The sequence below is a fragment of the Oncorhynchus mykiss genome, chromosome 5 (genome assembly GCF_013265735.2).
Source record: "Oncorhynchus mykiss isolate Arlee chromosome 5, USDA_OmykA_1.1, whole genome shotgun sequence".
Lineage (NCBI taxonomy): Eukaryota > Metazoa > Chordata > Actinopteri > Salmoniformes > Salmonidae > Oncorhynchus > Oncorhynchus mykiss.
This window is the reverse complement of record NC_048569.1, coordinates 82,747,281-82,775,237: the sequence shown is the minus strand read 5'-3', so window position 1 is coordinate 82,775,237 and position 27,957 is coordinate 82,747,281. Positions and strand designations below refer to the sequence as shown.

Here is a 27,957-nt window from a genome sequence, read left to right as displayed (position 1 = left end):
AATTTGATTTGAAAAGACTCAAACATATCTGCCAATATCTGATACAATAACCAGGGTTATAGTGACACCTGCTGGTTACCACAGACCTACAATTATGTAACTGAACATGACAACCCTGAGAAGCTGTTACCATCAATGGAGACAAATCAGTGATCCACTCCTTTAATTAATTGAGAAAAGTCTGCAAGTCACTCTCACACACACACACACACACACACACACACACACACACACACACACACACGATTATATGAGCAGCCAGCCATGATTTTCAGGTTCTCAAACAAAAGAAAGCAGTACAAATCCCTTAATTAACAAAACATTAAAATATTCACAGAAATATACAACCAAAAACACCACGGTAGACAGATTTCACAAATCAGAAACACACATCTAAAATTCATAATTGAGATGAAAATAACATTAAATATATTGGAATTTCAAAATACTATTTGGGTATCCAAATGTTGAAAATGTAAAAAAAAAAAGTGGCCTTGCTAAATGTAGCATCAGCTTTCCTCTATGCTGCTAAGTTAGCTTGATAGGTGGTTTCTACTTGGTAGACGGACCATTCTCATCTTCAACTACTTAGTCACAGACATATACAAACAAGTCTTTATAAAAACAACACATTATTATTCTAAAATGTGTGTGCTGTGTTGGTCTAAGCAGTAGTAGGACAACTAAGTTCGTATATCCCCTAATGTACCACGTAAACCATTTCAGCGTCACAAGATACAGGTAACTGCCCAAATAATGGCAACACTTGAGTAAATGAGGCATACACAGTAGTATATTGAAAGCAGGTGCTTCCACACAAGTGTGGTTCCAGAGTTAAGCATTTAACATCCCATCATGACTTGGGTCATGTATAAAATGCTAGGCTGGCCCTTATTTTGGCTACCATGTCTTTGCCCCAATAGGATGACAATGCCCCCATGCACAAGTCATCACTGAATGGTTTGATGAACATGAAAATGATGTAATCCATTTGCCATGGCCATCTCAGTCACCAGATGTCAACTAAATTGAACACATGGGATATTCTAGAGCAGAGCCTGAGACAGTGTTTTACACCACCATCTACAAAATACCAAATGGAATATTTGGAGGAAGATTAGTGCTGCATTCCTCCAATAGAGTTCCAGACACTTGTAAAATCTATGCCAAGGTGCATTGAAGCTGATCTGGCGTCTCGTGGTAGCCCAACAGCCTATTAAGACAGTTAATGTTGGTGTTGCCTTTATTTTTGGCAGTTACCTGTATGTAGAGCAATTGCAGAACACCATTAGGGGCATTTTCCAATATATATATATTTCTTGATAGAAAAAGTTACACCCATTGATCCATGGTCATTTCTGTGGCCTAACCCTTTTCCTAACCTCAGTCTCCAAACATGGCTCACTAATCCACCTAACCTGCTATGTAAACAAATAATGTGTCGAGAAACCATCAGTCTCATAACACCGGAACTGACCAATGGCAGGTATCAATGTGCATTTCCTGATAGCAGGGAACACCCATATTAAGAAACATCCCAAATTGTGGTCTGCAATTACACCATATTCGTTTTTCTGCACCTATGAAGTCACAGTGCATAAGAATGTGGTACAAAACATGAGTAGAAAAACTAATACACACACTGAGTAAAAAAAACAAACATTAGGAACACCTTCAAAATATTGAGTTGCACCCCCTTTTGCCCTCAGAATAGCCTCAATTCGCTGGAGCATGGACTCTACAAGGTGTTGAAAGTGTGGCTGGAGGCTGGCCTGGTGACTCCGATGCTTCCCACAGTTGTGTCAAGTTGGCTGGTGGACCATTCTTGATACACACGGGAAACTGTTGAGCGTGAAAAACCCAGCAGCTATAGTGGTTCTTGACACACTCAAACCGGTGCGCCTGGTACCTACTACCATACCCCATTCAAAGGCACTTAAAATCTTTTGTTTTGCCCGTTCACCCTCTGAAATGGCACACAAGCACAATCCATGTGAATTGTCAAGGCTTAAAAGTCCTTTAACCAGTCTCCTCAGCTCATCTACACTGATTGAAGTGGATTTAACAGGTGATCACAGCTGTCACCTGGATTCACCTGGTCAGTCTCATGGAAAAAGCAGGGGTTTCTAATGTTTTGTCCACTCAGTGTAGAACCATTGATGTACTTTGAAGGTAGTCATTTGTACTCGACTATCAAACAGAAACAAAAGACTTTACGTCAACAACTCTAGAAAACTGGTAGGAGAATGGAATGCAGTGCTATGGCTACAGCTATACATTCTCTGCTGCACAATGCTCTAACTTGAGGAAGTGGAGGGCTCAACCCAGGTCCTGAATGGATGTCCTTGTTTTTACTGTTGAGAGTTGAGTGACCTTGTTAGAACTGGAGTGGGAAAGCAGGACTCTGGGATACAGTAAAACATGTTTTTAACATTAAGACCAGTGGTGTAGTGGAGGGTAAATGCAAAAAATGTAAAAGTTGTTTGTGCACCTTTTGTTTATGGGAGCATTTACCCAGCTTTTGTTTATGGGAGCATTTACCCAGCTTTTGTTTATGGGAGCATTTACCCAGCTTTTGTTTATGGGAGCATTTACCCAGCTTTTGTTTATGGGAGCATTTACCCAGCTTTTGTTTATGGGAGCATTTACCCAGCTTTTGTTTATGGGAGCATTTACCCAGCTTTTGCAGAAAAAAATGCATTGAAAGTATACGAAGCATTATTATTCCCCACGAAAGGCGATCAGTGTTTATACTATATTTTCACTGATTAAGACATGTGGTCTTTGGATCAGCGGCTGTAGTTTGACATGAAGTCTTCTTCCATCTCTATAATAGTAAGCGACAACAACACTGAGCCCCAACATTTAGCCCATTTTGGGACAGGATTTCCATGTCTTAACTCCCTCAGCGACAGATTCATGCAGTCACCTGCTTTCTAAAACTGTTGTTTCTCTGCAGTTGAAACTGCTGTAATCTGGACCAAGCATCCTTTCCTACGAACCTCCTCTTCCGCTCCTTGCCCTGCTGCAATAACACATTTAATATCCAGTCATTTACAAAACATCCTTGTATTGTAACATGTCCACCTGTCATTCCCTGAGTGGTTTGTCTATCTATGGCGCTGTCTGAAATGGCACCCTATTCTCTAGTGCACTACTATTGGCTGGTAGTGCACTGTATGGAATAGACTAACATGTCTGCTGTGCCCTCAGTACATGGACTCACAGTCCCGAAGGTTTCCAAACGGAAGACTGAAGGTGCTGCCCAGTCTCTTGGTGGCTCTGCCTCCTCCCCCAGTCTTCTTCCTGTTCCAGTTGAGTAAGGGGGCGGTGCGCTGCCCCTTAGCCCTGCCCATGGTCCGTTGCAGAGCGTTCGCTTCGTCTCCACTGGGGGAGAGCATCACTTGCCTCCTATCCACCTGAACACACACACACACACACACGAGAGATGTGAATCTTTCTAGGATCTTTTCTAGAATCTTTCTAGGCGTACTGGTGCTCCTAAATAACAATTCCAGGTCGCATAAGCCAAAGATTTAGGCACATATGCAAATAAAATGGTTGGGCTGTGAAGCCCTGACACACAGACATTAATGAGATGTAAACACACACACAAAGACACAACCACAAGCACCCTTACCTGTGTATCGTGTGTGTGCAGTGTGATGATGCTGAGTTGTATTCCTCTGTCGCTGCAGCTCTTCAGGACGTGGACCACCTCTCCATGTTTAGCCCACTTAAAGTCCTCTCCATCCACCGCCACTATATAGTCCCCCTCCCTCAAACCTGCCTCCTGAGAAAACACACAGTATATTTCATTGCTGCATGAAAAACTGTACAATTTCCATTGGAGAATCTTAGGAAATACAAAAGCAGAGGATTAAGAGGAGACGGGGTGCTTTTATCTCACCTGGGCACATCCCCCCGGCACCACCCCAGCCACAAGGACAGGAGAGTCTCCTCTAAGAGTCAGCCCCAAACCCCCGTCCCCTCGCTGGAGACTCACCACACGCACCGGTCCCCATCGTGCCCTCGCACAGAACACTGACAGGGGACCCTGCAGCGCACACACAGAGACACCATCATCAACTTCAAAACCTTATGATTTTATTGATGAAGAAGAAAATGTTTAGTCTCCCTCTCTTACCAGCCTTTGGAAGATGTCAGTGACTGGGACAGTGGAGAAGTTGGGTGGTGTGATGTCTGGTTTGTGCTGGGTTTGAGCTGAGGGACAACAATCACTTACTACTATGTTGTATGTTCAGTAGCTCTAATACAGACCTTTCACTGACTCACAAAAACCACTCCTTCCCTCCCTCACTCACAGTGTATCTCGGGGGCCTCTGCGGTCTCATCAAAGTCATCCTCTCGGTCCATCTCAGAGTATTTGTCCAGGGACCGTTTGTACATGAAAGAGAGCACCTCCTGTAGAATATCCATCTTCCTCAGGATCTTACATAGACCATGTACTCTCATAGCCTCCTCATGTCTGATCACTGCACAACGCAGGTGGGCCTTCCCTACAGCGTGAGCACAAACGGAGCTTTAGTAGGTACTCACAATGACCATGCACAAAAATCTAATATCTTTGTGCGTGTACTCACCCAGTTTGCGTCTGTCCTCAGGGTCTCTGAGCACCTGGCTGAGTGGGGGTCCAGCAGGACTACTGACATGGAACTGGAAGAGAGCCTTCGCCGACTCTTCGTCACTCCCTTCCTCAATGGACTCTACAGAACATGACAGACACTTTTATACAAAGTGACTTACAGTACAATGACTGCATCCATTTTATGTATGTGCAGGGGGAAAATCCACCACACATCATGCTCGCACCAACTGAGACACACAGGACCACACTGCACACACATATGTTCTCCTAAAGCATCCTTCTTAACCGATACACACAGGTACTTACGGGTGTGGTCACAGAGAGCAACAGCAGCATTGTAGTGGGAGAGGGCTCTAAAGTGTTCGGCTTTCACTTGAACCATGGAGGCCCAGGAGAACGGGACATAGTCCTTCACAAGGGTCTGAGACATGGTCTGGAGCACCAAGCTATACACATCAGATACCTAGAGAGAGATTAAGAGAGAGATGCTCAGCAGGCTCTGCTCACACTTACTGGTCTGAAGCAAAACCACATGCCTAACAACATTGGACACTTTATAGAACACAGTCCTTGGCAAGTCCAGGCTTTGAGGTCATCTGCCTTTGGCCTAAAGAGCAGGAACCTGGACTTCAAAGAATACAGAAATAGACATTGTCATCCGACAAGAAACCTGGTATAGAGGAGATGGACCCACTGGTTGCCCTCTAGGTTACAGAGAGCTGGTAGTCCCATCCACCAAACTACCAGGTGTGAAACAGGGAAGAGACTCAGGGGGTATGCTAACTTGGTATAGTGCAGACCTAACACTATTAAATGAGTCAAAACAGGAACATTTTACAACATGACCAACAAAAACAGGTAACAACTCCTGCAGCTCTGTCGCATGCTGGGTATGTACATAGTCAATGGTAGGCTTCGAGGGGGTTTCCAATGTTAGGTACACCTATAGCGCATCTCTTGGCAGTAGTACTGTAGACTACTTTATCACTGACTTCAACCCAGTCTCTCAGAGCATTCACAGTCAACTCACTGACACCCCTATCAAATCACAACCTACTTGAACAGAGCAATACTCAATCGTGAGGCATCGAAACAGAACAAACTGCACACTATTAAGAAATGCTGTAGATGGAAAGGCAGCAGTGTAGAAACCTACCAAAAAACTATTGGCCAACAACAAATCCTATCCCTTCTAGACAAAATGTTTTTCTGCAATAGGGAAGGTGTAAACTTAGCAGTAGGACGCTTGAACAATATTCGACCTATCAGCTAACATATCAAATTTTAATTCCGGCAGAAAACCTAACACAACAATGAGAAATGGTTTGATGAAGAATGTGAAAACCTAAGAAAGAATGAGAAACCCATCCAAAAAAAAAAAAAAAAAAAACAGAACCACATGTCAGCTTACATTTTAGTGGTGTAACACTAAAACACAGAACTACACTTAGAAAAAAAGGAATAGCACATAAGAAAACATCATTGTGATTTAAGACTCCATAGAATCAAAATACTTCTGGGAAGATTGGAACACACTAAACAAACATGAAGAGCTATCTAAAATGGAGATAAACCACTTCAACCTTATCGGTCATTTAACCATGAACCAAAAACATATACGTGATTATTTACAAAATGTAGAATCTGTTATTAAAGACTACCACAACGCACTGAATTCTTCAATTACATTGGATGAGCTACAGGACCAAATACAAACCCTACAACCCCAAAAGGACTGGTGTTGATGGTATACTAAATGAAATGATAGAATTTGTGGTCTGTATATTCTCATTGGCTATTCCATACATTTTTTTAGGGGGTAGATCAGCTTTAATATTGCAGAGATTGTAGCTTCCATCAATGTAATTGTTTGCATCACTTCCAATCCCCCATATTTATTTTTTCTGTCAAAAGTTAAATACTCATTCAAGGATTTTTTTCTTCATTTTTAAAATGTTTTACATTGTAGAATAATGAAGACATCACAACTATGAAACACATATGGAAATGTAGTAACAAAAAAAAGTTAAACAAATCAAAATATATATTTGAGATTCTTCAAAGTAGCCACCCTTTGCCATGATGACAGCTTTTCACACTCTTGGCATTCTCTCAAACAGGATCATGAGGTATGGAATGCATTTCAATTAACAGGTGTGCCTTGTTAAGTGAATTTGTGGAATTTCTTTCCTTCTTAATGTGTTTGAGCCAATCAGATGTGTTGTGACAAGGTAGGAGTGGTATACAGAAGACAGCCCTATTTGGTAAAAGACCAAGTTCATATTATGGCAAGAACAGTTCAAATAAGCAAAGAGAAACAGTCCATCATTACTTTAAGACATGAAGCTAGGTCATTCCGGAACATTTCAAGAACTTTGAAAGTTTCTTCAAGTGCAGTCAAAAAAACAAACATCAAGCGCTATGATGAAACTGGCTCTCATGAGGACCGCCACAGGAAAAGAAGATCCAGAGTTACCTCTGCTGCAGAGGATAAGTTCGTTAGAGTTACCAGCCCAATTCAATGCTTCAGAGTTTAAGTAGACATCTCAACATCAACTGTTCAGAAGAGACTGCGTGAACCAGGCCTTCATGGTCAAATTGCTGCAAAGAAACCACTACTGAAGAACACCAATAAGAAGAGACTTGCTTGGGCCAAGAAACACAAGCATTTAATTTTTTATTTTTAACTAGGCAAGTCAGTTAAGAACAAATTCTTATTTACAATGACGGCCTTGGAACAGTGGGTTAACTGCCTTGTTCAAGGGCAGAAAGACAGATTTTTACCTTGTCAGCTCGGGGATTCGATTTAACAATCTTTCAGTTACTGGCCCAATGCTCTAACCACTAGGCAACCTGCCGACATTAGACCGGTGGAAATCTGTCCTTTGGTCTGATGAGTCCAAATGTGCGATTTTTGGATCCAACCGCAATGTCTTTGTGAGACGCAGAGTAGGTGAATTGATGATCTCCGCATATGTGGTTCCCACAGTGAAGCATGGAGGTGGTGTGATGGTGCTTTGCTGCGGACAGTCTGATTTGTTTAGAATTCAAGGTACACTTAACCAGCATGGCTACCACAGCATTCTGCAGCGATACGCATCTAATCTGGTTTGTGCTCAGCGGGACTATGATTTGTTTTTCAACAGGACAATGATCAAACACACCTCCAGGCTGTGTAAGGGCTATTTGACCAAGGAGGGTGATGGAATGCTGCATCAGATGACTTGGCCTCCACAATCACCTGACCTCAAACCAATTGAGATGGTTTGGGATGATTTGGACTGCAGAGTGGAGGAAAATCCACCAATAAGTGCTCAGCATATGTGGGAACACCTTCAAAACTGTTGGAAAAGCATTCTGTTAGCTGGGTACAATATCTACAGAGCAGGCAGAGGTGGAGGTATTGCCATCTATGTTAAATGCAACCTAAATGTCACGGTGTCCATTTCAACTTCTGTTCCGAGACAGTATGACTGCTTAGTTCTAAATGTGGTCCTTGGTCATAATTCACTAACGCTAGCGGGAGTTTATCGCCCACCCTCAGCTCCAGTATCTGCTCTATGCAAAATGTTTGAGTTAATGTCTAATTATGCAAACTCTGAATTATTATCGGAGATCTCAATCTGGACTGGCTGATGCCAGCGTCACTTAGACATTTGTAATGAACTAAATAACTATACCTACCCATCCTAATCCAAAAGATCTGGAAAAATCTACATTAATAGACTCATCTTAAATACACCTCATATAGCTAGGGGGTTATTTGCAAATGACAGTGACCACTGCCCTATTACATGTATCAGAGACACTAGGCAACAAAAAAAAAAAGACATCTGTATAATTCTAAAGAAAAACTATAAACACTTCTCCGAGCAAGCCTTTATCCATGGCCTTTATTTCTCAGAGCTTTTATCCGTAAACTGCATAATGGACCCAATTTCTTTTAGTCGATTTTTACCTCCATGGCTGATAAACAAAGCCCGTTAAAAGCAACTTCCGGATACACATTTTTTAAAAAAATAAACGAACTAATCCTTGGTTCTCCTCTCATTTGAAAATTATTTTCCTGCAAAAGAATAAAGCATGGGCCTTGGTGAGGAAAACTGGTGAAACAGCTGATTGGCTGCTTTTATGCATTTGAGGAATAAAATAGGCAAAAATCTAGGTATTTTCTTAGTGCTATGACAGTCTGCTGGTGATCCCTCTAAATTATGGAAAACCGTTAACTCACTTAAAACGAGGAAATTCAACGTCCCTGCCGAAGCAAATTACATCGGAATCAGTGACTGAACTGAAACTTGATGTTTTTAATAAGCACTTTATTTCTGCTGGTTTTCTTTAAAAGAAAAATGGCAAACATGACCCTGACCGGTCTAATGTTTCAGCCCCTCGGCCTGATGTGGAAAATTGTAAGCCCGTTTTTAATTTCCAATAAGTCACAGAAGATGAGGTCTTATCTGCACGATCTGCTATAGATCGTAAGAAATGGTTAGGCGTTGACAATCTGGATCCATATTTACTCAAGTGTGCGGCTCCTACAGTTGAAATCGGAAGTTTACATAGCCAAATACATTTAAACTCAGTTTCACAATTCCTGACATTTAATCCTAGTAAAAATTCCCTGCTTAGGTCAGTTAGGATCACCACTTTATTTTAAGAATGTGACATGTCAGAATAATAGTGGAGAGAATTATTTATTTCAGCTTTTATTTCTTTCATCACATTCCCAGTGGGAATTAGTATTTGTTAGCATTGCCTTTAAATTGTTTAACTTGGGTCAAACACAAGCTTCCCACAATAAGTTGGGTGAAATTTGGCCCATTCCTCCTGACAGAGCTGGTGTAACTAAGTCGGGTTTGTAGGCCTCCTTGCTCGCACACACTTTCTGTTCTGCCCACAAGTTCTCTTTGGGATTGAGGTCAGGGCTTTGTGATGGCCACTCCAATACCTGGACTTTGCCACAACTTTGGAAGTATGCTTGGGGCCCATTGTCCATTTGGAAGACCCATTTGCGGCTAAGCTTCAACTTCCTGACTGATGTCTTGAGATGTTGCTTGAATATATCCACACAATTTTCCTCACATGATGCCATCTATTTTGTGAAGTGCAACAGTCCTTTCTGCAGCAAAGCACCCCCACAACATAATGCTGCCACCTGCGTGCTTTAAGGTTGGGATGGTGTTCTTCGGCTTGCAAGCATCCCCCTTTTTCCTCCAAACATAACGATGGTCATTATGGCCAAACAGTTCTATTTTTGTTTCATCAGACCAGAGGAAATTTCTCCAAAAGTACTATCTTTGTCCCCATGTGCAGTTGCAAACCGTAGTCTAGCTGTTTTATGGTCGTTTTGGAGCAGTGGCTTCTTCCTTACTGAGGTTTCAGGTTATGTCAATATAGGACTCGCTTTACTGTGGACATAGATGCTTTTGTACCCGTTTCCTCCAGCATCTTCACAAGGTCCTTTGCTGTTGTTCTGGGGTTGATTTGAACTTTTTGCACCAAAGTACATTCATCTCTAGGAGACATAACGCGTCTCCTTCCTGAGCGGTATGACGGCTGCGTGGTCCCATGGTGTTTATACTTGCGTACTATTGTTTGTACAGATGAACGTGGTACCTTCAGGTGTTTGGAAATTGCTCCCAAGGATGAACCAGACTTGTGGAGGTCTACCATTTTTTTTCTTGCCTGATTTCTTTTGATTTTCCCATGATGTCAAGCAAGGAGGCACTGAGTTTGAAGGTAGGACTTTAAATATCCACAGGTACACCTCCAATTGACTCAAATGATGTCAATTAGCCTATCAGAAGCTCCTAAAGCCAAGACATAATTTTCTGGAATTTTCCAAGCTGTTTAAAGGCACAATCAACTTAGTGTATGTAAACTTCTGACCCACTGGAATTGTGATCGAGTCAATTACAAGTTAAATAATCTTTCTGAACAATTGTTGGAAAAATGACTTGTGGCATGCACAAAGTAGAGGTCCTAAATGACTTGGCAAAACTATAGTTTGTTAATAAGACATTTGTGGAGTGGTTGAAAAACCGGTTTTAATGACTCCAACCTAAATGTATGTAAACTTCTGACTTCAACTGTATATATTAATACATTGGCGAGGGCACTAGAATAGTCTGCTGAACCCGGGCTCACTCTACTGAAATCAAATGTCTACCATTTGCATCTGTCTCCAGCCAAGTAGGGCCTACAGCAGCACATAGATCTTCTGCACAGACTGTCAGACTTGGGCCCTGACAGTGAATCGTAGTAAGACAAAAAAATAACAGTGTTACAAAAAAGGTCCAGTAGGCAAGACAACAAATTCTATCCAGACTGTTGCCCTAGAGCACAAATTATTACACCTACCTCAGCCTAAACACCACAGGTAACTTCCACAAGGCTGTGAACAATCTAAGGCAAGAAGGTCCTTCTAGGCCATAAAAAGGAACATAGATCCTAATTGGGATGTTGAGTTTTGTCTAAAAATACTTTAATCAGTTAACAAACCCATTGCCCTGTATGGTTGCGAGGTCAGAGGTCCACTCACTAATCAAAAAGTCACAAAAATGAGACAAACACCCAATTGAGACTCTGCAAAAATATACTTACTGGAAAACGCAAAACCCCAAACAATGCAGGTATAGCAGAATTAGGACTATACCCGCTAGTTATCGAAATCAAGAAAATAGCTGTTAAATTCTATAACCACCTAAAAGGAAGCATTGCCCACACATTCCACCACAAAGCCCTCACCTACAGAGAGATGAACCTAGGGAAGAGTCTCCTCAGCCAGGTGAGCCCCAGGACAGAAACACATTTAGACCAAACCAAATTATGAGAAAGCAAAAAAACAACATTTGACACACTGGAAAGAATAAACAAAAAAACAGGAATGTTATTTGGCCTTAAACAGAGTGTACACAGTGGTAGAATACCTGACCACTGTGACTGACCTTAAATTAACAAAATCCTTGACTATGTACAGACTCAGCATAGAAGGCTATTGAGAGAGGACGCCAAAGCGTGTCATCTCGAGAGCCAGGTTTGCCCATGTGCCCACAAAATGAAGTGGAAACTGAGTTACACTTCCCAACCGCCAGACCTAAAAATGTATGACCACATTAGAAACACATATTTCCAACAGCTCACAGACAAAGAATGTGAAAACAAATTAAACATAGATAAACTCCAATATCAGTTAGGCGAAATTGCCTTTACAGCAGCAAGATTTCTGTCCCATTGCCATGAGAAAAGGGCAGCCAGTGGAGCACAAACATTGTAAATACAACCTATATTCATCTAGTTATTTATTTTCCCTTTCATACTTCAACTACTTGCACATTGTTACAACACTGTACATAGCCAATAACATAACATTTGAAATGTCTATATACACTTTTAAAACTTGTGAAATCCATTTGCTTCAGCAATGTAAAACATATGTTTCCCATGCCAATAAAACACTTTGAAATGTAATTAAGAGAGAAAGTCAGGAGAATGGAACATAGTCCTTAACCAGAACAGAAGAGAAGTCTTCAACAAGGACACTGGCTCAAGGTATTGTGCACCAGTGGGTATAACATGTTTGACACACAGACACACACGCCCCCTCACCCGTGCGGCCTCCTTTGCCACTTGTAGCTGGGTGATGAAGTGCGTGTCCGGAGTTGTGAGTGTGACTCTTTCGAACACACACTCCTGCACCTGGGCAATCATCAGGCGGACCAGCATGCATAGTGACGGGCCACTCATATCCAGACTGGGAGCGTTGGAGAAGTTCTCCTTCAGGTAGTTAAATGCACCTGGACACACACAATAGCTTTTACAAGTATGTTGAAACACAGTAATGACAGAGTAAAAGCAAAGCGCAACCAGAAGGTGTGTGTGTGTGTGTGTGCGTGCGCATCTCATGCCATGTTAATGCGAGTGTAAGAATGTGTGGTTACCTGCAGCTCTCTGGAAGGCGTCTATAGCACAGTCTATGCCAGCTGTAGCAGAGCGGTCCTGTCTGGCTCCTATCTGTGTGTAGAGAGCCCCCACGTTGAACAGCACACTGCCCTTCTCAAACGCCAACGCACGCTGGCACGACGGCACACCTGTTAGAGAGTCATACCTAGAGACAGAGCGGGGGATGGGCAGGTGTGAGAGAGAGAGGGAGGGGCAGTTGAGAGTCTCAGAGCGTTCCCATAGCTCACTGACACCTCATCACATCAGTCAACTTGAACAGAGCAATAATCAATCATGAGGCGTCAAAGCCAAAGGAACTGAATAATATTAAGAAATGCTATAGATGGAAGGAAAATAGGGCGGAAACCTAGTAGACAACAAATTCAATCCCTTTTAGACAACTTCCTGGACAAAACATTCCACTGAAATAGTGAAGTTGTAAACGTGGTAGTAAACCTAAACAGTATATGACCTCTCAGCTTCTCTATCAATCTAAAAATGTCAAGCAGACAACCTAAAAATGGACAACAATGACACATTTTGATGAAGAATGCAAAAACCTAAGAAAGAAACCTATACAACCAAATACAGAGACCCAGAAAACCTGAGCCTACAACTTCACTACGGTGAATCACAAATAATATGGATATACACTACAGAAAGAGATGGAACAATACATCAGAAATCAGCTCAATGTAATTGAAGAATCTAAACCACTTCTGGGAAGTTTGGAAAACACTAAACATTGAGTTGTCCATCCAAAACAAATGGATAAATATGGTATGGATAAACCACTTCTCCAATCTTTTTGGCTCTATAACAAAGAACACAGCAAGAACATACATGATCAAACAAATCTTAGAATATCAACTATTGAAGACTGGAGAATCCAGTCGTTATGGCAATTACACTGAATGAACTACAGCACAAAATACAAACCCTCCAACGTAGTCACCCTGCACACCCTAATTGACAAACAAACCAAAACAGGCAAAGTCCTCCCATGCTTTTTTCATAAAAAAAAAAAAGCTTGACTTCATTTGGCATGAGGGTCTGCTATACAAGTTGATGGAAAGCGGTGTTGGGGAAAAACATTCCAACATACAAAAAAAATCCATGTATACAAGTGTGGTTAAACATGGCCATGGGGTGAGACAGGGATGCAGCTTGAGCCCCACCCTCTTCAACATATATCAACAAATTGGCGAGGGCACTGGAATAGTCTGCAGCACCTGGCCTCACCCTACTAGAATCTGAAGTCAAATGCCTGATGATCTGCTGCTTCTGTCCCCAACCAAGGAGGGCCTACAGCAGCACCTAGATCTTCTGCACAGACTGTCAGACCTGGGCCCTGGCAGTAAATCGCAGTAAGACAAAAATAATGGTTGTTCCAAAAAAGGTCCAGTTGCGAGGACCACAAGTACAAATTCAATCTAGAGCCCACAAAACACTATAAACACCTCGGCCTAAACATCAACGCCCCAGGGAACTTCCGCAAAGCTGTGAACGATCTGAGACAAGGCAAGGACACCATCAAAAGGAACATAAAATTCAACATACCAAATAGGATCTGGCTAAAAATAATTGAATCAGTTAAAGAACCCATTTCCTTTATGGTTATGAGGTCTGGGGTCCGCTCACCAACCAAGACTTCACACACACACAAAAAAAAAGCTCTGCAAATATATCCTCAGTGTACAAATTAAAACACAAAATAATGCTTGCAGAGCAGAATTAAGCCGATACCAGATAATTATCGAAATTCAGAGAAGAGCCGTTAAACTCTACAACCACCTAAAAGGAAGAGATTCCCAAACCTTCCATATCAAAGACATCACCTACAGCGAGATGAACCTGGAGATGAGTCCCCTAACCAAGCTGGTGCTGTTCACAAACAGACCCCACAGTGCCCCAGGACAGCAACATAATTAAACCCAACCAAATCACGAGAAAACAAAAATATAATTATTTCCAATGTGTCAAGTAATTAACAAAAAAACCAGCGCAAACAAGAACGCTATTTGGCCCTAAACAGAGAGTACAATGTGGCAGAATACCTGACCACTCTGACTGACCCAAACTTAAGGAAAGCTTAGACTATGTACAGACTTAGTGAGCATAGCCTGGCCATTGAGAGCGGCTGCCGTAGGCAGACATGGCTCTCAAGAGAAGACAGGCTATGTGCACACTGCCCACAAAATGTGGAAACTGAGCTGCACTTCCTAACCTCCTGCCAAATGTATGACCATTTTAGAGATACATATTCCCTACAGATCACACAGACCCACAAAGAATTAGAAAACAAATCCAATTTTGATAAACTCCCATATCTACTGGGTGAAATTCCACAGTGTGACATCACAGCAGCAAGATGTGTGACCTGTTGCCACAAGAAAAGGGCAACCAGTGAAGAACAAACACCATTGTAAATACAACCCATATTCCTGTTTATTTATTTTCCCTTTTGTACATCATTATAACACATAATATGTATGACATTTAAAATATCTCTATTCCTTTGGAATGTTTGTGAGTAATGTTCACTGTTCATTTCCCTTTCACTTGGTTTGGCCATGTTAACATATGTTTCCCATGCCAATAAAGCCCTTTGAATTGAGAGAAGGGAGAGAAACAGAGGATGAGACCTGAACTAGAGAGGAGTAAGAGACGTGAGGGTGTGTGTGCATGCATGTGGTGGGTTGCAGTGTGTGTGCGCGCGCACGTCTGGTTTGGGTGTATACCAGTGGAAGTGGACTCCTAGTGTTCTGTGTGGGGGGAAGAACCTCTGGTCCAGGTAGTATAGTTGGTTATAATACTCCATCAGAAGCTCCAAACCGGCTTCATTACGACTGGGGGTACGCATGGCCTGTTGACAACACACAGTTAATACACACATTAACACTCAACGCAACAACATACATATTTACAGCCACTGAGAAGCAACCAGTCAGCCAATAGTCACTGAGTACATTTACATGCACAGTAATAATTGGATATTAAAATAATTATGGTGGTAGTCAGATTACATGACTATTGTGTAAACACCTTACTCTGCTCATCTTAATTGGCGTAAAGTCCAAATCGAAGTAAATGTACGTCAATTAAAACACCTGGTTTTCTGAGCAATCTTTCAAATCATTAGGACATGTAAAACCTGGTTTTCTGAGCAATCTTTCAAATCATTAGGACATGTAAAACCTGGTTTTCTGAGCAATCTTTCAAATCATTAGGACATGTAAAACCTGGTTTTCTGAGCAATCTTTCAAATCATTAGGACATGTAAAACACCTTAAGTTTTCTTTATATAAATTGGCATTCCAGCTGTGCATGTGCTAGCACCAGCCGAGAGCCTTCCTCTTTAGTGACGCGAGTTCGGAACAACTGAAGTCTTAGAAGTAATTTTCACATACAAACTTTATATGTCCGAACTCAGAATCAAATATGATTCCCAAAAATAACATGGCCGCTGTGGTAGAACCTTTATTTTGATGGGTGATTTTCTGCATTTATCAGTGTCATCAGGTAGCCTGATTTCAGAGGTGTCCATGTAAACAGGATTATTAGGGAAAGCATTCTTCTTGCAAAGCATGTAAACGTTTTAATCAAACTATTATATTAATTTGACCATCCATAGTAAATCACATTATTGTCATAAATCCACTAGGTGGCAGCATCTTCAACAGCATGAGCAGTTAATTAGCATTTCAAGCGGAGGGTATCTAACCTGTCTGAGCTCCATAAACTCCTTGATCTCCTTCTCAAACAAAGAGCTGTCCTCTCCATAATGCTCACAGATAACGTCCTAACAGAGTGAAGAAAAATGAGAGATACATATTAAATAAAGTGAGTACTGAGAACGAGCAAGAGAGATATTATCCATTGTCCTCACCTTGAGGGAGGCCGTAAGGTCCAATCGTCCTTACCTTGAGAGGGACAGTGAGGTCCACTTCCTTGGTCTCCTTCAGACCCAGTGGGATCATGGGAACATTGATGGCTTCACTTAAGGAGTGAGACCAACATGTGTTAAATGACTTTTGTCACAAACCTCCACAGAAAAACCCAAACCTCCCTCCCCATCTGTCTCCCTGTACTATTAGAGTAACTATATTGACCAGTAGCCCCTCACTCCTCTAATACCACAACACAGTGCATTAACTCCACCATGGGGTAATTACTGACAGTAATCACAGGATTTGTCCCCCTTGTGACCCTGCACTTCAGCTGGGATGGAAGAAACCTCAGAACTGTGCCTGGCTAACACAAACACACCTCGCTTCCTTACTGGCATTCCATTCCAAGTCATTAGGCTATAATTAGCGCCCCCCACCAGGGTGTGTGCTTTCACACCAGGCTGATCACTAGAAACAGACTTCAATTTCGGACGTTTTAAAAAGGTCCTGAGAACGGCGATATGCCTTCATCGGCTCTCACAAAACACAAATAGCAATATTATTGCCCAGCACTGGCGCGAACTCATGATACTCGGAGGGCGAAGAGCACTACTCTCATCACGGCCCCATGGCAGTTCACAATGCTCTAACAAGCCGGGAGAATACTTGATGATAGTTCATGGAAACAGCACCTTGTTTTTGTAAAGCCTTCCCAAACCATAGCCCTAACCTTAAAGGAAAACTCCACCCAAAAACTATTAGTCCATTGTTGATAATGTCCCAAAATGTTTTGCTGGTCAGCAATCAAGTTGTCAAGATATCCAACTTTCATAATACAGAAATCATCCCCGTATGACGCATCATATGATGCAAAATGCGTCACACAGGGATGATTTCTGATATTCTGTATATGAAAGTTACATATCTTGACAACTTGATTACTGACCAGCAAAACATTTTGGGACTATGTCAACAATGGACTAATGAAACAAATACCAAAAGTTCTCAGGTGGAATTTTCCATTAGCCACTTGGAATGAATACCTAAATGTAACCTTGAGTTGTTTCCGTTTTAACCCTGTAACCACGTGGAATTAACCTTGGTAACCACGTGGAATTAACCTTGGTAACCACGTGGAATTAACCTTGGTAACCACGTGGAATTAACCTTGGTAACCACGTGGAATTAACCTTGGTAACCACGTGGAATTAACCTTGGTAACCACCTGGAATTAACCTTGGTAACCACCTGGAATTAACCTTGGTAACCACCTGGAATTAACCTTGGTAACCACCTGGAATTAACCTTGGTAACCACCTGGAATTAACCTTGGTAACCACCTGGAATTAACCTTGGTAACCACGTGGAATTAATGCATAAAAAAAGACATTCATCCATAATACATCAAATTTGTAAGTAAAACTATGAGATCTTGTTGTTCACATGTTACCTCTCGGTCTGGTAGACCTCCATATTGCTGTTGAGTTCCTCTAGCTCTTCCTTCAGTAGCTGCAGGTTAGAGTTGACAAAGCTCAGCTCTAGAGCCACAGTCTCCTTTACCTTGTTGTTAGTGGTGGCTCTGCAACAAACATGTTCATATCAGATTATATTAGGACAATATAGAAAAATACCACACAGAAACAGGATAGTGCATTTTGGACAACAGTGCGTTTGATGACATAAGCTTTCGTTACTATGGATGACTGTCTGATCTGATGTAAACAACGCTAACATTTTAGAACTTTCCTCAAACTCCGAGGCATCACTTCATTGTCATGGTATCCGACAGACACTTCTCTCCACATCACAGAAATCCTGGGTACTCCCCCTGGTTACGCAATGGACACTTTCTGGAGCCCCGAGGAGTTTTGGGCTGATAACTAACTCACACAAAGCAATTAGCCCAAATGGTGGTTATTTAACTACAATGACCAGAATACATTGAGCCTTCCACTTGTCCAGGCAAGTCTCGTAGGGCAGACTGATACGGCGAAGGAGAGGGAAAAGAAAGCCAGATCGAGAAGGATAGAGAGCAGTTGTTCCTTCGTGAGGCATCTCTATCTGACAATACATGATCTAAGTAATTCATTGTTGGTTTTCAGAAGTCATAAAAATATGCTTGATCTACTTTGAAGAACCACTAAAATAGTGATTGTCAGAAAGCAGCGCTATAGCCAGTTACTAGTCTATATGGGATGACTTGTTGGGACAGAGACACCACCTGAGAAGAGATGATCAAATAAAAAAATGTCACAAAGGAAGTATTTTATTGATGTAAAGTAATGTGAATAAATGGATAATAAGTGATACACAGTAATGAACAGTCACTGCCATCATGGGGCTTTTATTAATTGCTTTATTCTGTGTTGTTACAGCATGCAACCCACATCATGCATTTGTTTAAACCAAATCAAAAACGTGACTATTTTTCAAAAACTGAACAGACTTCAAAACGCTATTATCGCTCAGCACAGACACAACTGTGATTAACTTGGATGAGAAAGCCACTCCCTTTGCCAGGTGACAATTAGGACTCAACGAGAGCCAGTCTTTCAACCACAACAGGAGACTTGTCCCGGATTAGAAGACCGACACACACACACGTGAAAGGTTAGGCATGTTGACACCTGTCTGAGGCTAAGAGACACAAAGGTAACCATCCCCCCCCACACACACACACACACACACACACCAGCCACAGTATATAAACACACTGTCCTGTTACACCAGCCCATGGTATATAAACACACTGTCCTGTTACACCAGCCCACAGTATATAAACACACTGTCCTGTTACACCAGCCCACAGTATATAAACACACTGTCCTGTTACACCAGCCCCCGGTATATAAACACACTGTCCTGTTACACCAGCCACAGTATATAAACACACTGTCCTGTTACACCAGCCACAGTATATAAACACACTGTCCTGTTACACAAGCCCACAGTATATAAACACACTGTCCTGTTACACCAGCCACAGTATATAAACACACTGTCCTGTTACAGCAGCCCACGGTATATAAACACACTGTCCTGTTACACCAGCCCACAGTATATAAACACGCTGTCCTGTTACACCAGCCACGGTATATAAACACACTGTCCTGTTACACCAGCCCACAGTATATAAACACACTGTCCTGTTACACCAGCCCATGGTATATAAACACGCTGTCCTGTTACACCAGCCACGGTATATAAACACACTGTCCTGTTACACCAACCCACAGTATATAAACACGCTGTCCTGTTACACCAGCCCACGGTATATAAACACACGCTGTCCTGTTACACCAGCCCACAGTATATAAACACACTGTCCTGTTACACCAGCCCACAGTATATAAACACACTGTCCTGTTACACCAGCCCACGGTATATAAACACACTGTCCTGTTACACCAGCCCACGGTATATAAACAAGCTGTCCTGTTACACCAGCCCACGGTATATAAACACACTGTCCTGTTACACCAGCCCACGGTATATAAACAAGCTGTCCTGTTACACCAGCCCACGGTATATAAACACACTGTCCTGTTACACCAGCCACAGTATATAAACACACTGTCCTGTTACACCAGCCACAGTATATAAACACACTGTCCTGTTACACCAGCCCACAGTATATAAACACACTGTCCTGTTACACCAGCCACAGTATATAAACACACTGTCCTGTTACAGCAGCCCACGGTATATAAACACACTGTCCTGTTACACCAGCCCACAGTATATAAACACGCTGTCCTGTTACACCAGCCACGGTATATAAACACACTGTCCTGTTACACCAGCCCATGGTATATAAACACGCTGTCCTGTTACACCAGCCACGGTATATAAACACACTGTCCTGTTACACCAACCCACAGTATATAAACACGCTGTCCTGTTACACCAGCCCACGGTGTATAAACACACGCTGTCCTGTTACACCAGCCCACAGTATATAAACACACTGTCCTGTTACACCAGCCCACGGTATATAAACACACTGTCCTGTTACACCAGCCCACGGTATATAAACAAGCTGTCCTGTTACACCAGCCCACGGTATATAAACACACTGTCCTGTTACACCAGCCCACGGTATATAAACAAGCTGTCCTGTTACACCAGCCCACGGTATATAAACACACTGTCCTGTTACACCAGCCACAGTATATAAACACACTGTCCTGTTACACCAGCCACAGTATATAAACACACTGTCCTGTTACACCAGCCCACAGTATATAAACACACTGTCCTGTTACAGCAGCCCACGGTATATAAACACACTGTCCTGTTACACCAGCCCACAGTATATAAACACGCTGTCCTGTTACACCAGCCACGGTATATAAACACACTGTCCTGTTACACCAGCCACGGTATATAAACACACTGTCCTGTTACACCAACCCACAGTATATAAACACGCTGTCCTGTTACACCAGCCCACGGTGTATAAACACACGCTGTCCTGTTACACCAGCCCACAGTATATAAACACACTGTCCTGTTACACCAGCCCACAGTATATAAACACACTGTCCTGTTACACCAGCCCACGGTATATAAACACACTGTCCTGTTACACCAGCCCACGGTATATAAACAAGCTGTCCTGTTACACCAGCCACAGTATATAAACACACTGTCCTGTTACACCAGCCCACGGTATATAAACACACTGTCCTGTTACAGCAGCCCACGGTATATAAACACACTGTCCTGTTACACCAGCCCGCAGTATATAAACACGCTGTCCTGTTACACCAGCCACGGTATATAAACACACTGTCCTGTTACACCAACCCACAGTATATAAACACGCCGTCCTGTTACACCAGCCCACGGTATATAAACACACGCTGTCCTGTTACACCAGCCCACAGTATATAAACACACTGTCCTGTTACACCAGCCCACAGTATATAAACACACTGTCCTGTTACACCAGCCCACGGTATATAAACACACTGTCCTGTTACACCAGCCCACGGTATATAAACAAGCTGTCCTGTTACACCAGCCCACGGTATATAAACACACTGTCCTGTTACACCAGCCCACGGTATATAAACAAGCTGTCCTGTTACACCAGCCCACGGTATATAAACACACTGTCCTGTTACACCAGCCCACAGTATATAAACACACTGTCCTGTTACACCAGCCCACAGTATATAAACACGCTGTCCTGTTACACCAGCCACGGTATATAAACACACTGTCCTGTTACACCAGCCCACAGTATATAAACACACTGTCCTGTTACACCAGCCCATGGTATATAAACACCCTGTCCTGTTACACCAGCCACGGTATATAAACACACTGTCCTGTTACACCAACCCACAGTATATAAACACGCTGTCCTGTTACACCAGCCCACGGTATATAAACACACGCTGTCCTGTTACACCAGCCCACAGTATATAAACACACTGTCCTGTTACACCAGCCCACAGTATATAAACACACTGTCCTGTTACACCAGCCCACGGTATATAAACACACTGTCCTGTTACACCAGCCCACGGTATATAAACAAGCTGTCCTGTTACACCAGCCCACGGTATATAAACACACTGTCCTGTTACACCAGCCCACGGTATATAAACAAGCTGTCCTGTTACACCAGCCCATGGTATATAAACAAGCTGTCCTGTTACACCAGCATGCCGCCACATGACATCAGCCAATCAGAAGCTCTAATGAGATGCACCCCCTCCCCTCCTAGGTTCTCCAATCATCCGTCATTAGTCTTGGTCACTCCCTTTCCCCTCCTCACCCTAGCTCCTACCACCACAAACCAGTTCACAGACAACTCATCGTGTGTGTGTGTGTGTGTGTGTGTGTGTGTACACGCATGACTGGCGTTGAACCCGAGAGTCCTGCATCATGCCAAATGACTAGGTCGGAGCTAATGCAAGTCTTCAGGTCTCAGGCAAGGTTAGACTACTAATAACAAGAAGACGGTTCACTGAACTACTTCCATTACACATGTGGGTGTGGGACACTGGTGAGGATAAACATGTCTCCCACTGAAACCCAGAGGTGAGATTCCTGCAGACAGCTGCCCTCCCTAGGAAAACCTTTCTCTGCATGGGAATGGGAAGGGAAAGGTGCAGCAGCTGGACAAGAAAGCCTGTTGATTGGTGGCACCAGGGGTCTCTGTGATCCAGTCTCAATAGAGGGGGAAGGAATGGACAGGACTGGGTGCACACATACGGGCCTAAATATTTACTGTGCGACCTGGAATTTCAATTTAGGAGCATTGGCTTAAATACCAAATGTCTCAATTTAAGCGCACATGTGCTCCTTGTAAAAAAGGTCAGCATAGAGCCCTGCCATAGCCACCCCTCTTATGTGGTTGTCTCTATAGGGCCAAACAGCAAATTCTGAAGTAGGACAATTTGAGTCATGTCCTAGCCTCAGAGGACTCTGAATCAACTATAAAAAGCTGGTGAATGGGATACATGGTGCATGACATCTCTACTAATTCAATGACTAGGCTAATCTTATTCTATTTCCCTTATGCTAGCTTTTCTCAAAACCTAAAAAAAAAACAAGTGAGGGGAGGGAGGGTTGACACACGGGGAGGGTTGGTTCTCTTTCAATTAGTTTGATGTTGTTTATCTTATGACTCAGCAGCTAAACAGCCCACTAAAGAAAAAGGGAGCACACTGCTCTGCTTTAATTCAGAGCTACGTCTCCTCTCCCCAATCTCCTGCTCCTCATCCTCTCTGATGGATGAATGTGGATGTTAAAGACCATAGCTCTGCTCCTCTACATAACCACTCAGACACACCATGTCCTTCAGTGGCCCTCACAGTAACACTGTACATATACAAGCGTGGGATGAATGATGAACTGTTTGAAAGGATCAGACTGACGCTAATGCCCTGAGAGAGGTTGGTTTGATGTGCTATAAAACCCTAGGTCAGCTTTGATGTCCTGCCACCAGCCTCTTTCTTCTTCTGAAATAAAGTCAGAATTACTTTAAAAGAAGACAGAATGAGAACAGGCTGTATTATAACTGTACAAGTACAGGTCAGAGAGACAGTATGTGTGTTTGATAAGACCATCCAACTGGCAAGTTGCACTTTAAAACTGAGGGGGGGGCGGGGGGGGAATACAAAATAAACTTAATCAAACCTGCCGATTGACCACACAGACACACAGAGAGCCATAAAACAAGGTGGTGTGTTTTGGGGGCGTTCCCCATACACCCTAAAATCGTTTGGTAGATCCATCTGCTAGTGTTTATATGTGATACAGCTCAATGTTTCCACAGGTAGTGGGGCTCTGGGTTCCTTCTCCCACCACAGCGTGGGAAGTGGCCCCAGAGCTGCCCAGGAGGAGAGTGTACACACAGGATCAGAGACAATATTTGTCCACTGGTACAATGACCCGTCCCTTCCCTCACCCACCTGAAGAGGTTTTCAGCCCCAGCCCTCATCCTCATCTCCTTGTTGATCTGCTGGTTGATACGAGCTCTACGATGCTGCAGCTTACTGCGCTGGGTCTGGGAGCACGGATCACAACCCTGGAGAGAAGGGTGGGGGGGGGAATAGATTGTGGATAACGCATAACATGGTCAAACAGAGTACTCTTAGCCAAACAGGTAGGTTGGTGGACTGTTCAGTGGATTACATAACAAAGCCCTGCAATAGATACATCTGAGCACCTCGTTAGTTTCCCTCCCTGATTAAGTATGAGTGATTAACCCTTCACACTTGTGTACGGGTTAAAAATGGCAGATTTGAACACCGGTAAGAGCCTAAATTGGAATGCAATGGCTGTACAGTAACATGCTCTACATGACGTCAGAGTTCAGTGTCTCTGCCTCACAGCTCTGTATGGGTTTCTACTGACAGCCGGTCTGATCTTCAGCACTGCGCACGACAAGAAGTTACCCACATCCCTACCGCTAGTTGGGCAACTGTTGTCTGAGTGAGGGAAATACAGTAAATTATGAGGACTCAAAGCATTTCGAAAGAGGAGACGTTGAGGATTATAATAAATACCACTTTGATGTCATACAAGCAAACCAAAACATCTATACGGTCCAAATGTGCACTTCACATTTCAATATCATAAAACTAATGTAATATACAGTGTCAACGTTTATCACTACTATGTTTGATGTACAGTTACACGATGACATGGCGTTATACCCTGGGTTGTCCTGAACACAGTGAACCTGTGCTTTGTTATATTATGAAGAAAACCGCAGACAACACACTCACGACTCTATTCATTGCACACCAAAATTACAATCTGCTTCTCTGAATTGCCATGTGAAAGCTAATCACTTTTTATTTTATTTAACCAGGTAGGCCAGTTGAGAACACGTTCTCATTTACAACTGGCCAAGAAAGCAAAGCAGTGTGACAAAACAGAGTTACACATGGAATAAACAAACGTACAGTCAATAACAATAGAAAAATATATTTACAATGTGTGCAAATGAAGTAAGGAGGTAAGGCAATAAATAGGCCATAGTAGCTAAGTACTAAGATAGCATTTTATACATTTAGCTAGTCATTTTGGCAATAGAACAAGCTTTCAAATTATTCCCACCTGACCCAGATTGTGTAAAGGCAGGTGTAGGTCTGTGTTCTAAAAACAACTACAAGTGTACATGCTCTAATTCCTTAACAGCACAGCTAGGAGAGCTTGAAAAAGCACCTTATAGTTGAAAACTTCTTTAAGTCATAGAAGTGCATTGAAATGACTTAGGAACTGTGTACACTTTAGATAAGGTGTGCAGCCACTTGGAAACCCCAGTTACACCGCTCACCCCAAATTCTCCTATCATTTTCTTATGTTACTGAATGTATCCGGAGTATTTTCAGATTTAAAATGAACATGAAATTCAACAGTGTAATGTTTGGATTCAGTCTTGTGTTAGGTGAACTGCTGTGTCCTCACCTTTAATCGAATGTTCCCATAATCTCCAAACTGTTCCCTTTAAATTGCTACCATGGTTATGCATATGCTCTCTATATTTCTTGTGTTTGAAACCTTTCAAATTTGGCCCTATCCATACGTGTAAAGGGTTAAGACCACCCTCCTCCGTCATAGTTAGGATCAGATAGCCCATTACATTGGCAACAGGATCCCCATGGCGATGGTTGCCAAGAGACCAAGCTCCAGTAGAACTCAGTCAGTAACCTGCTGTGAGGTAAGTCCTTAGACGTCATGGCCCACGGAGCGGAGGAGACTCGGAATACCTTACACCTGACTACGATAGAAATACAGCCACCAAAAGTTAGCAGTGCTCTTTTTTCCAACACCAACTTCATCCACCACGTCTATAAGTGGCTACGATGGGCTCTGAGATCTCATCTTAGAAGACATGAGGCTGGGAAGAGGGGGTGAGCTGGTCACTGGTAAAGGGTGAGCAATTGCCACTTGCTGCTAGGAGATCAGAGCATAGATCAGGACTGTACTAGTGTCTGATGATGCTGCTGCACCATACTATAACTAGAGCTGGACTGGGATCTCAACCCAGGGCCACCTGTTACAGACACCTGACTCCACTGTAGTCTTCCTTCAGTCTGCTGATAAAGGACAAGACATGTACATGTCTTGCCAACATGTAGGCCTACAATCGTCGGGAAATGAACAGAAAATGACAGTTGATGTTCTGTGGGCAGATGCAATAGGAGCCCCCCTTTAAACCAACCCTCTCCATTTCCTTCCCTCTCCCACCTCCCTTCATCCCCCTCTCTGTGAGTTGTTTGTTTTGTGAGCGTGCACCCAGTAATCCTCAGAGTGCTTGTAGGGATTAGGGTGCTAGCCTAGCCATGCTCCAGTAGCCTGCCTTTAGTCCCCTGCTCCATTCTCCCAGTTTAACCATAGCCGTGCTCCAGTTCCAAGCCTCCAGCCCCAGCTCATCCATAGCCATGCTTCAGTCCCCTGATCCAGCCTCCCAGCACAGCCAAAGTCATGTTCCAGTTGCAAGCCTCCAGCCCACTGCCCCAGCTGCTCTCCAGACCCAGGGCCCCAGCCCACAGCCCCAGCTCAGCCATAGCTGCCCTCCAGACCCAGGGCTCCAGCCCCAGCTCAGCCATAGCTGCCCTCCAGACCCAGGGCCCCAGCTCAGCCATAGCTGCCCTCCAGACCCAGGGCCCCAGCCCCAGCTCAGCCATAGCTGCCCTCCAGACCCAGGGCCCCAGCCCAGCTCAGCCATAGCTGCCCTCCAGACCCAGGGCCCCAGCCCACTGCCCCAGCTCAGCCATAGCTGCCCTCCAGACCCAGGGCCCCAGCCCACTGCCCCAGCTCAGCCATAGCTGCCCTCCAGACCCAGGGCCCCAGCCCACTGCCCCAGCTCAGCCATTGCTGCCCTCCAGACCCAGGGCCCCAGCCCACTGCCCCAGCTCAGCCATAGCTGCCCTCCAGACCCAGGGCCCCAGCCCACTGCCCCAGCTCAGCCATAGCTGCCCTCCAGACCCAGGGCCCCAGCCCACTGCTCAGCCATAGCTGTGCTCCAGGCCCAAGCCAGGGGACAGCAGGGGTACAGCAGGGGGTGAAATGGGGTACCTAGGCTCTCCTAGCCACAAACCATCTGTACCATGACACCTCCCAACTGGACAGTATCCTACTCCAATCTACCCCCCATGATGCAATAGTAGACCCCCAACCTAAGTCACCAAAAGTTCACCAACATAAGGCAACTCAATGCAGGTCCAGGATACCCCTCAATGACTCTGTCAACGATTCAGTAATGACACTGCATGGAAATGCATGTCAATAATAAATCACTTTGAAGAGTACATAGTTGATCTGGTATTTATTTGTATATTATTGTACCGTCATAGCATATGCTGTCACTTTTCCGTTTGAGCGTGTAATATAAAAGGTGTTGGTACAGTACCGTGTTTTTGGAACTACAACTGCGTATCCCTCACCTTTCTGATACTCCCGCTGTGACTCCCCTCCTCCATCCGTGCGGGAAGCGCCAACTCCTCGTCTGAGCCAGCGTCAGACATCTCTGGCTCTCTACAACAGAATGTCCCAAGGCCGTTCATTCGTACAAAATAAAAACACCACTTTCCTCCCGTTCTACTCTAGCGAACCCTACCAGTTATTGTCACGGCATTTCTAAGGCAAGCAGACAGTGTTATATAGTGTCTATGGTTGCAACAATATCGAAACTAGAAACAAGTGAACTGGGATTGAATAGATGAGCTCGTTCTGCCTAGCGGTTTATGTTTGTAGCATAGCATTGTCCCACAACTAAACATTACACTTGCCTCGTCGCAGGTTCTTCTCCCATCATCAAGCCAGGACGCTATGCAACTTGTTGCACCAATATTTGCAGGCAAGGGTCTGTTGTGGTGGATGGAAATAGAGCAAATCAACAAAGGAAAGACCCGTAACAAAACAATCACGGTCTTATTTTTACAATTTGCATTCGCGCAACTCTCTCACACAATACAAACGAAATAACTCGTGGCGTGGCTTTATTCCAGGAGGCGGTGTCTTTAAATGCAAAATAACCAATGACAT

At 43.5% G+C, this 27,957-nt stretch overlaps 1 protein-coding gene across 1 annotated transcript; it reads right to left on the bottom strand.

The window, feature by feature from the left end:
- On the bottom strand, positions 1-27,905 carry rhpn1 (rhophilin, Rho GTPase binding protein 1). The gene is made up of 16 exons (XM_021604533.2): positions 27,702-27,905; positions 27,357-27,447; positions 23,871-23,986; positions 17,891-18,019; positions 16,474-16,549; positions 16,275-16,352; positions 15,292-15,416; positions 12,550-12,716; positions 12,218-12,405; positions 4,916-5,072; positions 4,605-4,727; positions 4,326-4,520; positions 4,148-4,224; positions 3,911-4,057; positions 3,641-3,793; positions 1-3,419 (listed from the first exon to the last, which is right to left on the bottom strand). Exons 1-16 carry the CDS (start codon positions 27,725-27,727, stop codon positions 3,210-3,212), a joined length of 2,058 nt encoding a protein of 685 aa, XP_021460208.2. The 5' UTR covers positions 27,728-27,905; the 3' UTR covers positions 1-3,209.
- Between the last annotated feature and the right edge of the window lie 52 nt (positions 27,906-27,957).